The sequence below is a fragment of the Leucoraja erinacea genome, chromosome 9 (assembly GCF_028641065.1).
Source record: "Leucoraja erinacea ecotype New England chromosome 9, Leri_hhj_1, whole genome shotgun sequence".
In the NCBI taxonomy this organism is placed as follows: Eukaryota; Metazoa; Chordata; class Chondrichthyes; order Rajiformes; family Rajidae; genus Leucoraja; species Leucoraja erinaceus.
Window position 1 is genome coordinate 48447442 of NC_073385.1, and position 13072 is coordinate 48460513.

Consider the following 13072-nt stretch of genomic DNA (forward strand, 5'->3'; position numbering starts at 1 on the left):
CACATTTTTACAATTTAAAAACAGTAGAGAAAATGGAACATGTGGTGTAAGATAGAGCTGGTTGTTACCATTAGCATGCATGTGGCTGTGTCATGAAGATGCAGTATTTATCCCATTTTCACGAGAAATAGATGGAAACCAAATTTAGAAATGCTTGTAGAACTCAGATAGTATCTCTGGATATAGAAACCAATTAACATTTTGGGCCAATGACCTTTCCTCAGAACTCTGAATATTAAAAAAAGATTTTGAGGAAGGTTCATTGACGTGAAATTTTCTCTTTCCAGAGATAATGTTTGACCAGTGGAGTTCTTCCAATATTTTTTTTCTTGTTTCAAATTCCAGCATTTGCAGTTTCTTTTCTGTTCCATAGACGGAGATCATCTATTTTTGGGGAATAGCAAAGGAAACATTGCAAGATGCAGAATATTAGCCTGATAGCAAGGCACAGGAGAGTAACCATAGTCCCCACCCACACCAACTTGTGAAATGTATCATTTAATCCACCAGTTTATCATAGATTCAAACAATACGTAAACAGGCCCTTCTGCCCAACTCGTCCAAGATGCTCCGACTAAACTGGATCTTGCTGCCTACAATTGGCCCATATTACCCGAAACCCTTCCTAACCGTGATCGGGCCAAACATCTTTTAAGTGTTTTATTGTACCCGCCTCTACTACTTGCTCTGTCAACTCAACCCATATAACCACTACACCCTGATGGAAAAAGTTGGCCTCGGGTTCCTATTAAATCTTTTGCCTCTCACATTAACCCTATTCCTTCAAGCTCTTTATTCTCCTACCCTAGAAAAAAAAGACTCTGTACATTCACCCTCATGATTTTATACATCTCTTTTTCAATTTTCTCAAAGATTCTGTTCTACCAATAATCATCACAACATTGGTGCCTTAAAGGCCTGTCCCACGAGCATGCGATTCCATGCGGCAAGCGCGACCTAAAGGGCCTGTCCCACGAGCATGCGACTGCATGCGGCAAGCGTGACCTAAAGGGCCTGTCCAACGAGCATGCGACAAGTGCGACCAAACCAGAAGCGGGGACCGCGCGGAGGTCAAGTAACTGACATGAAGTTCGATCGGAGTCCGCGGGAAGTTCGCGCGTGACGTACGGCATCGAGACGGTGCGTACGGCGTCAAGACGCTGCGTATGCCCATCGAGGCGGTGTGTACGATGTCGAGGTGGTTGCGGGCCGTTGCCGCGCGGAATTTTTGAACACGGTCAGTTTTTCGGAGGCCCCGCGCGATGTCGGGACCAGCTCCGCACAAGTCCATACGGCTCCGGCGATCGAAGTGGGGCCGGCCCCGCGAGGCCGTACGGTTCAAGCGACCACGTTGGGTCACGCTTGCCGCATGGAGTCGCATGCTCGTGGGACAGGCCCTTTAGGTCGCGTTTGCCACATGGAGTCGCATGCTTGTGGGACAGGCCCTTCACCTTTAATGCTAACATCATTCTTAACATCGTAGATTCGCCACAGATGGATTATCCTTCTATTGGTGTTTATTTCTTCACGGAGTATCTTCATGGAAAATTTTGAGATATCTCCTTAAATTTCTAGATAGTTTAAGAACAACATTTATGAAATTAGGTTATAATTTCTCTTTAAATAATTAATTATTCCTGTTTTACAGCAGGCGACCAGGTCTGAAATAGCATAGGAAATAGCATAGGTTCTAAGCGTCCCAACTCTCCATGAATTCATAGCAAAGGCCATCTCTGCCAATTTGATGTGTCCCATTTATATCAAAATTATAGTTACCTACTAGACTAAGTGGGACCCGTTGGGTCCCAACATCACATGGGAGGTCTGGTCCCCCAACACAATATTCCACCTCTCCACCAATTCCAATATTGGTGGCCAACATTGGAGCGCTATAATAGGTGTTGTGGGCTGAAGGGACTGGTTTCCAGAGGGCTAGTATGGACATTGTGGGCCAAATGGATTCTTGGGCTGGCGGCTCAATCACTCAAGCCTGTTGTGCTGGCAGCTCACTCACTCACGGCTGGTGGCTGGCAGTTGATTCACGGCTATTCCTTGAAATTTCATTTCAAGCAGGGTGCAAGGCCACCAAATTCAAGTGCAGTTTCATTCCATTTCAAGCAGGGTGCAAGGCCACTAAAGACAGCGAGTAGTGACCTCTCCCTCCTCCATCTGCAGAGACTGAGCCATGCCCACACTTCTGGGTTCTATAGTCCCTCCCCCTCTCCCACCAGAAGGGGTGTGGTCTTCATGGCATGATTGACAGGAGAGAGAATCTCAACATTTTTTAACCACTAATAACTCTTTTATTTTTCGCCGATGGGAAAAATCCTCGGTACCTGATGAGTGGAGGGGGACTCTGAGTAAGATGGCCAAAAATCACAGCGTACATGGTAGCGTTTTTTCTAAAATCAATATAAAGCGCAAACAGGAAGTGGTCAAGACTAGACTTTTAATTATATAGAAGGCAAGGCAACTTTAATTGGGCAAGGCAACTTTAATTGGGCAAGGCTACTTCATTTGTGCAAGGCAACTATAATTAGGCAAGGTAGTTTAGAGTGCTCTCCCTGAATTCATATCAGTGCTATCAAATCCTATTGCTTTTTCTCAGGGTAACCAATTTGTTCGGAAAGATATAGGTTATTAGTATATAAGTTATAATGTTATTTGATCCACACTCCATACCAGTTGGTGGCGGTAATGCACTAAAAAGTTGTTTGCCAACCGCCAAAAAAAACGAAGAAGAAGAAGAAGAAGAAGAAGAAGAAGAAGAAGAAGAAGAAGAAGAAGAAGAAGAAGAAGAAGAAGAAGAGTGCTCTCCCTTCCCCTCTCACGGTTCCGCGGCGCTTGGTCTGTCACCCCTTATAGTGCCTCCCGAGAGGAGGAAGAACACAGGGAGGAAGTGGAGCGGCACCCAGGGAAAATTAGGCCTTTGCGTCTCCCTCCCCCTCCCCGGCTCCATGCCGTTTGCCCCCCCCCCCCCCCCCCCCGACAGTCCCCACCCCGAGGTGCGGCACCGGGGCCGTGAGGAAGAAGAGCGCGGAGATTGAGCGGCACCCAGGGCAAGGTAGACCTCCACATCTGCCTCTCCCTCCCCCGGCTCAGCCCGTCACCCCCGACAGCCCCCGCCCCGAGGAGTGGCACTGGGCCTACGGGCAGGGAGAGCAGCGGCACCCGGGTCAAGGACATTTTCATGGTGGGAGGGTGGGATAGGGGGAAGTGAGGAGTGGGGGTGCAGGCAGGGAGAGGGATTATGGAGGGAGGGAGGGAGAGACTGAGGGTATGGGCAAGGAGAGGGAGGGAGAGGTCAGTGGGGGAGGGGACGAGGAGAGGTAAAAGAAGAGGGTGGGTGAAGAGGAGGGGGAGGTAGTATTGGGGGATGTGGAGGAATGGAGGATTGGGGTAAGAAGAGAGATAGTGAGGTAATGGAGGAGGGGAGCGAAGAGAGAGGAGGGGAGGGAGGTGGTGAGGGGAGGAGGCAGAGGAGGGTTGGTGGAGGGTGGGGAGAGGGAGGATGATGGAGGAGGGGAATAGGGGGACTGAAGAGGGAGAGTGAGATCCGTTCACAATGATCTTATTTTTTACAAGTTATTGCCACGTCAGCGCAGCTGGGGGCTATGGGTTAGTGGTGGAATATTGCATTGGGGGACCAGGCCTCCCATGTGACAGGGACCCAATGGGTCCCACTTAGTCTAGTATGACAATAAAACACTCTTGAACAAGTTTAGTTTTGTGAAGTTTAGTTTAGAGGTGCAGCATGGAAACAGGCCCTCGGGCCCACTGAGCCTGCGCTGACCAACGATCACCCATACACTAGTTTGATGTTACCTCAGTTTCAAATCCTACATTCTCGGGGAAATTTACAGAACCCAATTCACATATAAATCTGCACGTCTTTAAAATATGAGAAGTAACTGGAGCACCTGAAGAAAACCCAGGCGGTCACAGGGAGAACATACAAACTCCATACAGACAGCACTCTTAGTCAGGATCGAACCAGGATCTCTTGCACTGTAAAGAGCCTGTCCCACTTGGGCATCATGGTGTGTGGTGAGGCGTGGTGGTGTAGGCAGTGACGTGACGCGTGGTCGCGCGCAACGCCCCAGGATTTTGGGATTCACAAAATCTTCGCGCGCTACCTCGCTGATGTGCAAATGACGCCCAAGTGGGACAAGCCCTTTAGGCAGCAACGCTACCGGTGTGCCACAACGCTAGAGGCAGGAATGTTCCTGATGTTGGGGGAGTCCAGAACACGGGGCCACAGTTTAAGAGTAAGGGGTAAGCAATATAGAATGGAGACGAGGAAACACTTTTTCACACAGAGAGTTGCGAGTCCGTGGAATTCTCTACTAGAATTCTCTCTAGAATTGCCTATTGTCTGCCCTATTCATTCAGTCATCACTGAGCTAAATTAAAGCTGTTAAATCTTAAATTTTAATAGTGTACGTAAGGAAACGACCTGCTCCCCTAGACCATAATGGGGGCTTTTAGTTTAGTTTAATTTAGAGATACAGCGAAGCAACTGGCCCTTCGGCAGATTGAACCTGGGTCTGTGGTGCTGTAAGGCAGCAACTCTACCACTGCGCCACCCCTTATGTGTAAACCAATAAAAATTGAGACTGAGCATTTTTAACACACTCAATGAATTGTTCCCAGTGAAAATTATTGACTAAAATCCAGCCAAATCACACACATTCTCAATAAGAGAGGAAACAGATTTGTCAATAATTGAAGATTGCCTTGTGTACTATTTCTACCTGGTTATCTCCTGACCTGCAGCATGCCTGAGAAAGATTAAAATATGAAGGGAAAAGAGGCTTTCTCTCAACATTTATCCTCAAGAAAAATAAGTAATTGCACTGAGATGAAAGGTTAAAATACAAGAAAGCGTTGATAATTTTACACAGCAGAGTAAGTTGTGTTATATAGAACCTCTAGACATAAGCAATTCACAAACGGTGGTTATCTATACAAAAATGAAATACACAATCACTGTACTAATGGTGTTTTGACAAGTATCACGAGGAACAGTAATGTGGGATGTATCATCTTTCGAGCATGAGAGTTGGGTCAATATGAAAGAAGGGGTGCCTGCCAGAATGCATCACATTTAGTCTCATTATATGCTTATCCATACTTTTGTTGAATGCCATATGTGGATTGTTTTCTTTTGTAGCTTAAAAAATTCAGAAATTGGAAAACAAATGGGCAGTATTTCAGGATAAAAATATTTATATGCTGGAATCATAAATGCAACCTAAAAACAACTGTATCCATTGGAATTGTTATTGACCAGCTTATTAATGCTAATATTCTAGGTTACTGATTATACCAACGGTTAATTTTATACTGTTTTGTGTGATGCTTATTAATATTTTCACAAAGTGTCGCTTTGTAAAATGTGATGTGAAGTTATTGTGGTGTCCAAGCTGAAAATTTGTTCTGAAAAACAGGATCACCTTTGACACCTCTCAAGCTATTTAAAGGACCTAAATCAAAAGGAAGGTCAGTGAATAGCTACATATAAGTGTGCCATTGATTAGACAATTGCATTTAATACCACTTCTATTTTTATCAGCCCTCAAACATTCTGACTACTTACATCTTCCCCCCCTTGCTGAATACAAGTGTTGCCAAGGCCAACAATGTACTCTGGTGAAGACTTCAGTGTTAATCAGGAAGAATGGCTCTGTGGCATCAGAAAATTGAGCTTCTAATGGACTCACCTGACAGGCTAGATGTGTAGCAAGTGGCAGCAGAACTGATAAAGAAATATTCTTTATGTTGTCGCCCTGACCAGTCTCCCGGTTGTAAATGGATTTGTCCTTGATGGCATTAGCGAGTCACATTGCACAGGCAAAACCTTGTCTCCAATCTGAGTGCACCCTTGCTTGTTAGCTGAATGATAAATTTTGTCTAAACTCATCTGCATGCTGGTCCAGACCATTTACTATCCAAGGAATTGAGAATGAAAGATGGTTGCTCATCTCAGATCAAGGACATCGCTCTAGGGTAGACACAAAAAGCTGTAGTAACTCAGCAGGTCAGCAGCAACTCTGGAAAAAAAAGGAATAGATAGCATTTCGGGTGGAAACCCTTCTTCAGAATCCGTCTCTGACCAGAAATGTCTCTGACCCGAAAGGTCACCTATTCCTTCCCTCCAGAGATGGTGCCTGACCTACTGAGTTACTCCAGCTTCTTGTATCTATCTTCATTGTAAACCAGCATCTGCCACTCCTTCCTATACAGAACTGTACGAGTTCCACTGGGTAGTGTCCCTAAGCCCAATTATCTTCTGCATAAATTACCTTCTCAATTAGGCAAGATTCAAGAACAGTGTTCCTCACTAACCTCTGAAAGGTAAATAAGGTATGGTAATAAATACTGCCTCTTACAAAGATACCTACATTCTATGAACACTTTCCAGACAGTTATTGTCTCTAAATTGTTGATGGTGGGAAATTTAGTGGTATTGCCATTCAATGTCTCACAGAAGTGGTTAGGCACCCAATGGAAATAGTCAATGCTTGGCAGTTGTGTGATGCAAATATTACTTGCCACCTACTAGTCTTTTGCAATTACTGTCCTATTCTTGCTGCATGAACCCAGGTTCTACCTCATTATCTGAAGTATTTTGTATAAAATGGAAAACTGCAATCATCAATAAATATTCCTTTATCTGACCTTATGACAGAAGGAAGCTCATTGATGAAGAAACTGATAATTATGGCTTGGATGCAACCTTCATTCAGCTACCCTGGATACAAGTCTTTGTGCATTTATCCTATCTATTCTGCTCATGATTTTATACACCTCTATAAGATCACCCATCATCCTCCTGATCTCCAAGGAATAAAGTCCGAGACTGTTCAACCTTTCACAATAGAACAGGCCATCGAGTCCTGGCAAATTTCTCATGAAACGTCTCTGCACCTTTTCCACCTTAACAACATATTTTCTATAACAGGGTGACCAAAACTGAACACAATACTCCAAATGTGGCCTCACCTATGTCCTGTACAACTGTAACATAACATCCCAACTTCTATATTCAATACTTTGACTAATGAAGGCCAATGTGCGAAAGCCTTCTTGACCACCCTATCTACCTGTGACACCACTTTCCAGGAACTATGTACCTGCACTACTATATCCCTCTGCTCTACAACACTCATCAGAGCCCTGCCATTTACTGTGAAGGTCCTGTCCTGGCTAGACTTCCCAAAATTCAAAACCTTGCCCTTCTCTGTTTTAAACCATTAACTATTCTTCTGCCCACCTGCTCAACCAATCACCATCCTGCTGCAATTTTAAAAACCACCTTCGCTATCTACAATACTATCAACTTTAGTGTAACCTGGGTATCTGGCGCTGTGAGGCAGCAGTTCTCTCATCTGCACCACTATGCCGCCCCTAACCTTCAGAGATACCAGTTGTTATGAAAGAACCTTTACAGTTACAATAAATCACCATCATTGAGTCAAGACAAACATTCCGTTGGGGGGGAATGTGAACTTAATCCCTTCTCCACACTCTCAAGCACATAATCCAGTTTGACACTTCAGCGCAATGTTGAGGAAACACTACAACCAGAAGTGCAAGTTTTGTGTGAGTTCTCCTAAGTAGGCAAAAAAAATTCTCATGATCTTGTTAAAAGAGCAGGAAATTGTGTTGATAAAATACTGATGTTTATCTTAACATCAATAAAATAGATGATCTGGTTATTAATGTTGCGAGTATGTGAGACGCATTTATGCAAAAATTGAGTGGTACATTTTTTCATTTTGTATCGAGGTTTATCAAGGAGACTGAAGATAAATGTAAAGCCTTTATTTTCTACTAATCTCAAAACATGCAGCAATGGTGCCATAATATGGCTAATAAACAAAACATTAAATCTGTTGCATCCAATGTTTACTGATTTTTTTAAATTTGTAATAATCTAAGAATCCAGTTTGTTTACAACCACCTTTCTGTTAAGATGCTAGTTGCTAAATTCATTTTCTTTAGAAACATAGAAATTAGGTGCAGGAATAGGCCATTTGGCCCTTCGAGCCTGCACCGCCATTCAATATGATCATGGCTGATCATCCAACTCAGTATCCCGTACCAGCCTTCTCTCCATACCCCCTGATTCCCTTAGCCACAAGGGCCACATCTAACTTTCATTGAACAAATATGGTGTGGGCTGGAGTAAGAACAGGACAGGTAATCTTTCACTTTTGTGATGTGAGAAATGATGAAGGTCTTATATGCTAATCATTGTGCAATATATTTAATTACATTCTCATATTTTAAAATGCCTCGATTACCTTTTCTCCCATGGATACACCTCCTGACGTAATGATGATATCAGCACGACTTATGCCTTCGTTGAGAGCATTCAGCAGATCATCAGGGCTACAAGTCAAAATAAAAATTTAATGAGTAATGAATTCCTTGAAATTCTGACAATAGATTTTCTGACAAAATAACAGTTTTCCACAACATTTCTGATGTGAAATCACATTGTGTGACTGAGCTACAAACTCTGAACTTCAATCTGCCTTAATTGCACTAGGGACGGGGCATTGTTTTTGTCATGCACTATATTGTTGGTTTTTTTATATGTATTTTATATATTGCAGTTCTTTTTTTTTTGCTTATTACAGTGTCTACTGAACACTATGTTTACATATCTGTTGTGCTGTTGCAAGTAAGACATTCGTTGTTCCGTTTGGAGATATATGGCAACCAAAACACTTTTGACTTTTGGCAATTTAGGTCTGTTGACTAAATTAATGCTGTCCACCTTGGGCCTTGTGTTTTTTAACCCCTTGCTTCCTCAGCATTTTGCCTGAAACTAGGAGATGCAGAAATTCATGCATTGTTTAACCATGATCTCAGTGTTTTCTTCCCCACCAACTTCTGTTTCCTACATTTCTTTTCATCAGATGCTCTCTGACGTTTGTATAGTTGCTCACGAGAATTCACGGTTAGTTTCATTTGAAAGATTATTCCTGTTTATTGGAAATACGGTTCAGACCTTGACATGATGTAGCTCAGGATAGCAAGAGAATAAAACTCAATATGTATTCAATTAAATCTTAACTTAGCATTCTTTAATTATTTTTAAAACTATTTTGAAAAGCAAAGTTAAAATGATTGTATTATTTAGCCTTAAGGCTTTTCATATCTGTTGACAACAATGCAGCATTGAATATTTAGTTTTGCAGTTGACAGCACAAAGGTTTGTAGATGCAATTCTTAACAAATCCAAAAGGAGTACAGACCATAAGTACATTTGTGAACATAATAAGCTAACGATGTAATGCACAATCTATTGCTGAAATGTATGCATCATTCTGCAAGTCCTTTTCCTAAATGAGTCTGGAGGTAAGTTCAAACCCAATATACAGTTAATATTAAAGATTGACATAAAACCATAAAATTGTTATTGCAGTTAATATTTGATGTTGGTAAATAATTAAAGGCAGGGAAGTAAATGTGAAAGAATACTAAAGAATTGGCACAAAGTGGACCAAATGCCATAATTGAAAATACATTGAATTGTAAAGGATTGCAGTCATCTCCTCACGGTTCTCAATTGTGTGTTAACAAAAATCAGACCAGTTACTTCTGCGGTTTTGAAAATACACTCTTTTGGAACTATTTCATTCCTGCACTTTTGAGTGGAAAAAATGGAATCTGCTGCCATCTGGTGAAATTCTCCAACTGTTCCTAATTGGAATAAAGATCTTAGATTGATCAGGGACCATTTTCCAGAGAAATGCCAGCACCTCTGCACCATCATTCTGACTGTTGTCTGATGCTAGGCTCCAATGGGATTGCAATAAAGGTCTTGCAATTCCCTGTAATTATGCTATGGAATCTCCCTGGAAAACCTTTGACAGTGAATAAAATGTTAAAATACTGCAGATGCTGGAAATATGATATAAAATCAAAAATTCCTATAGATAATCAGCATATCAGGCAGCATCTATGGTTACGTAAACTCTGATTCTCTTTCCACAGATGCACCCTGATCTATTGAATATAATGTTCTGCTTTATTGTGTGTGCCAGGTTGGACCTGGAGTGGGTACAGTATCTCCATGGATTTAAATGGAGAGGAATAGTTGGAGGTGGACTAGGGAAAGTAATAGGTTGAGGAATTAAGATTTGATAAATGGGTTTCATATTTTTGTGTTCTTATGTGATTAAATGATAATTTTTAATTAAAAAAAATTGAAATGTAATTAATTTGCTACATTTAATTAACCACAGACCAACTAAACTGAATGCCAAATTGCCTTTGCACTAGGGACGTTGTGCTTTGTTTTGTTTTGCATTAGATTGAGTTATTTTATTTAATTAACTTTTTTTCTCTGTTTGTTTATCTTTTTAATCTATTGAGAACTGTGTTTACAAACCAGTTGAGCTGCTGCAAGTAATACTTTCATTGTTCCATTTTGGTACATATGACAATATGACAAGCCTCCTGACTCTTGATTTCTAATGATTTCATAATTAGTTATTTTTTCTTAATGCTGGAAGAATACCAATACCTCCAGGCAGTGTGGCTTTAGACTTTGGCGATACAGCGCATAGACAGGCCCTTCGGCCCATTGAGTCAGCACCGACCACCCTATACACTAAAATCCTATCCTACAGACTTGGGACAATTTACAAGTTTATGGAAGCCAATTAACCAACGAATCTGTATGTCTTTGCAGTATCGGAGGAAACCGGAGCACCCCAAGAAAACCTATGCAGTCACAGGATTAACGTACAAATTCCATGCAGACAGCACCCATAGTCAGGGTCAAACCCAGGTCTCTGGCGTTGTAAGACAGCAACTGTACCACTGTGCCACAGGGTGGCTTATCAGCGGTCATAACCTTTTTGGGGGCAGGTTTTGTTCTACCCAACCCACACTAGTGTTGCTTTCATACTTGAAATTTATGTACACACTCCTCACTATTGAGAGATTGCAACTGGCTTTGATCAAGTTACCATTGGAAAATCTGCTGAAGGTAACTGTGGACGCAACAGGTAAGTCGCAAAAATGTGTACAGCTCATCTTTCGCAGGAAATTCATTTGTCATTTATGTTACTTTTTGTCCATGCAATCTCCAATTTTCAGATTTGCTCAACACATTCCAGGAAATATCTATAGCATGACAGAAATGTTTTAATTTTGTCATTTGTACATTTTGATTAAGGTTATCAAGAATGGATAGATTCCTACATTTGATGCAGAGCTGGCAGCTTTATACTGGTGGCTGATTTTCACATTTAACACATATTGTTTTATTTATGGAAAGCAGTAATAAAGCATGTCCTTCAGTTTTTTTCTAAGTAAACTTCCTGCAGATTATTAGTGTAATTTGTGTATTTGTATCTAAATTATAAATTAAATTGTATAAGAAAACCTACTTAGAAGAAAATAGGACCCAGTTTCATTTTTTTTTGTTGAAAATCAAGTTATCTTTTAGTTACCACACAAATGCTAGCCAGCAGGGTCTCGACCCAAAACGTCACCCATTCCTTCTCTCCAGAGATGCTGCCTGTCACGCTGAGTTACTCCAACATTTTGTGTCTATCTCCAGAACATATAATATATTTACTAATTAACTTTAAAAAAAGTTACATAAATCAAACACAAGCTCTTTTGTTTGATCAAAGTCATTTGGCTCTGAGGCTTGGATCAACTTTTCTTACAACCTGCATTTATCACTCATCAGTCATCACATCTGAGCCCAGGTACTTCAGCAGGTTACTGTTTGAACTGCAGCGTCATCTAGAATTTCTCCACTATTATCAATGATCAGAATAATGCTAAACCTGGTTCATTCTCTGAGCTTGCTCATGCGCTCTAAACTCCAATGTCCATCTAAACTGCCCTCTTCTGGGTGCCGAAGATAGAATGAGCTGACATCCCGCCCGTAATAAGCATCCGAGGAGCCAGAATGAGCTCCGAGCTATGTGCAGAAATCAGGCTGTGTGTCTGGAGGTTCTGATCCCAAAATGTTCTGACTGCTCACTTATGTCAAAGGCTTTGGAACAGTGTTTAGAAGCCTCTGAGAGCCTGGGATATATAAAACGTTATACAATTAATTAAAATCCCTCAAAGTATTATTAAATAATTAAAAAACACATCAAAGGAAAATAAATTAACCCAGACTCCTATCTCTCTTTGCATTTGGCACAGTCAACCCCATACTTCCCCAAACCCCCAGGGTGGTCCTGTGGTGCAGCGGTTGAGTTGCTGTCTTGCAGCACCAGTTCGATCCTAACTACGGATGCTGTCTGTACAGATTTTATACAGGCCCACCGAGTTCACGCAACCATCGATCCCCATACACTAGTTGAATGTTATCCCAGTTTTGCATCCTACAAACTAGAGGGCGAGGTAGACCTTGCTTTCTCCCTCCTTCCCAGCTCTCCCACAAGCCTACTGTCACCGCCTCTTTCTTGTCTAACTTCGATTTTTCCAGCATTTGCAGTTTTTTCTTAAACAACTAGAGGGTGAGGGTCTAAATGGCCCTTACATGCGTTTCTGATTTTTAAAAAAGGACACTTAAAACAGCTGTTAGATAGGGTGGTCAAAAACGCATTTTGCACTTTGGCCTTATTCAGTCAGAGCATTGAGTATAGAAGTTGGGAGGTCATGTTGTAGTTGTATAAGGCGTTGGTGAGGCCGCATTTAGAGTATTGTGTTCAGTTCTGGGCACCATATTGTAGGAAAAATGTTATCACGTTGGAAAGGGTACAAAGAAGATTTACAAAGATGTTGCCAGGGCTAGAGGGTCTGAGCTATTGGGAGAGGTTGTGTAGGTTGGGACTCTATTCCTTGGAGCACAGGAGAGTGAAGGGTGATCTTATTGAGGTGTATAAAATCATGAGAGGAATAGATCGAGTAGATGCACAGAGTCTCTTGCCCAGAGTAGGTGAATCGAGGACCAGAGGGCATAGGTTTAAAGTGAAGGGGAAAAGATTTAATAGGGGTCCGAGGGGTAACTTTTTCACTCAAAGGGTGAAATAAATTTAGTAAAAACATCAATGTAATTTGCAGAAAAAATCATCTTCACTCG

General features: G+C 41.7%; 1 protein-coding gene across 6 annotated transcripts in view; it reads right to left on the reverse strand.

Moving 5' to 3' along the window:
- LOC129700352 (gephyrin) overlaps nucleotides 1-13072 on the reverse strand; it is a 459263-nt gene that overhangs the window by 37918 nt on the left and 408273 nt on the right. For all 6 annotated transcript variants that reach the window (XM_055640758.1, XM_055640759.1, XM_055640762.1 and 3 more), the window contains one exon: nucleotides 8310-8397. In XM_055640758.1, the coding sequence (XP_055496733.1) occupies nucleotides 8310-8397 (88 nt within the window). The remainder of the gene's footprint in view (nucleotides 1-8309; nucleotides 8398-13072) is intronic.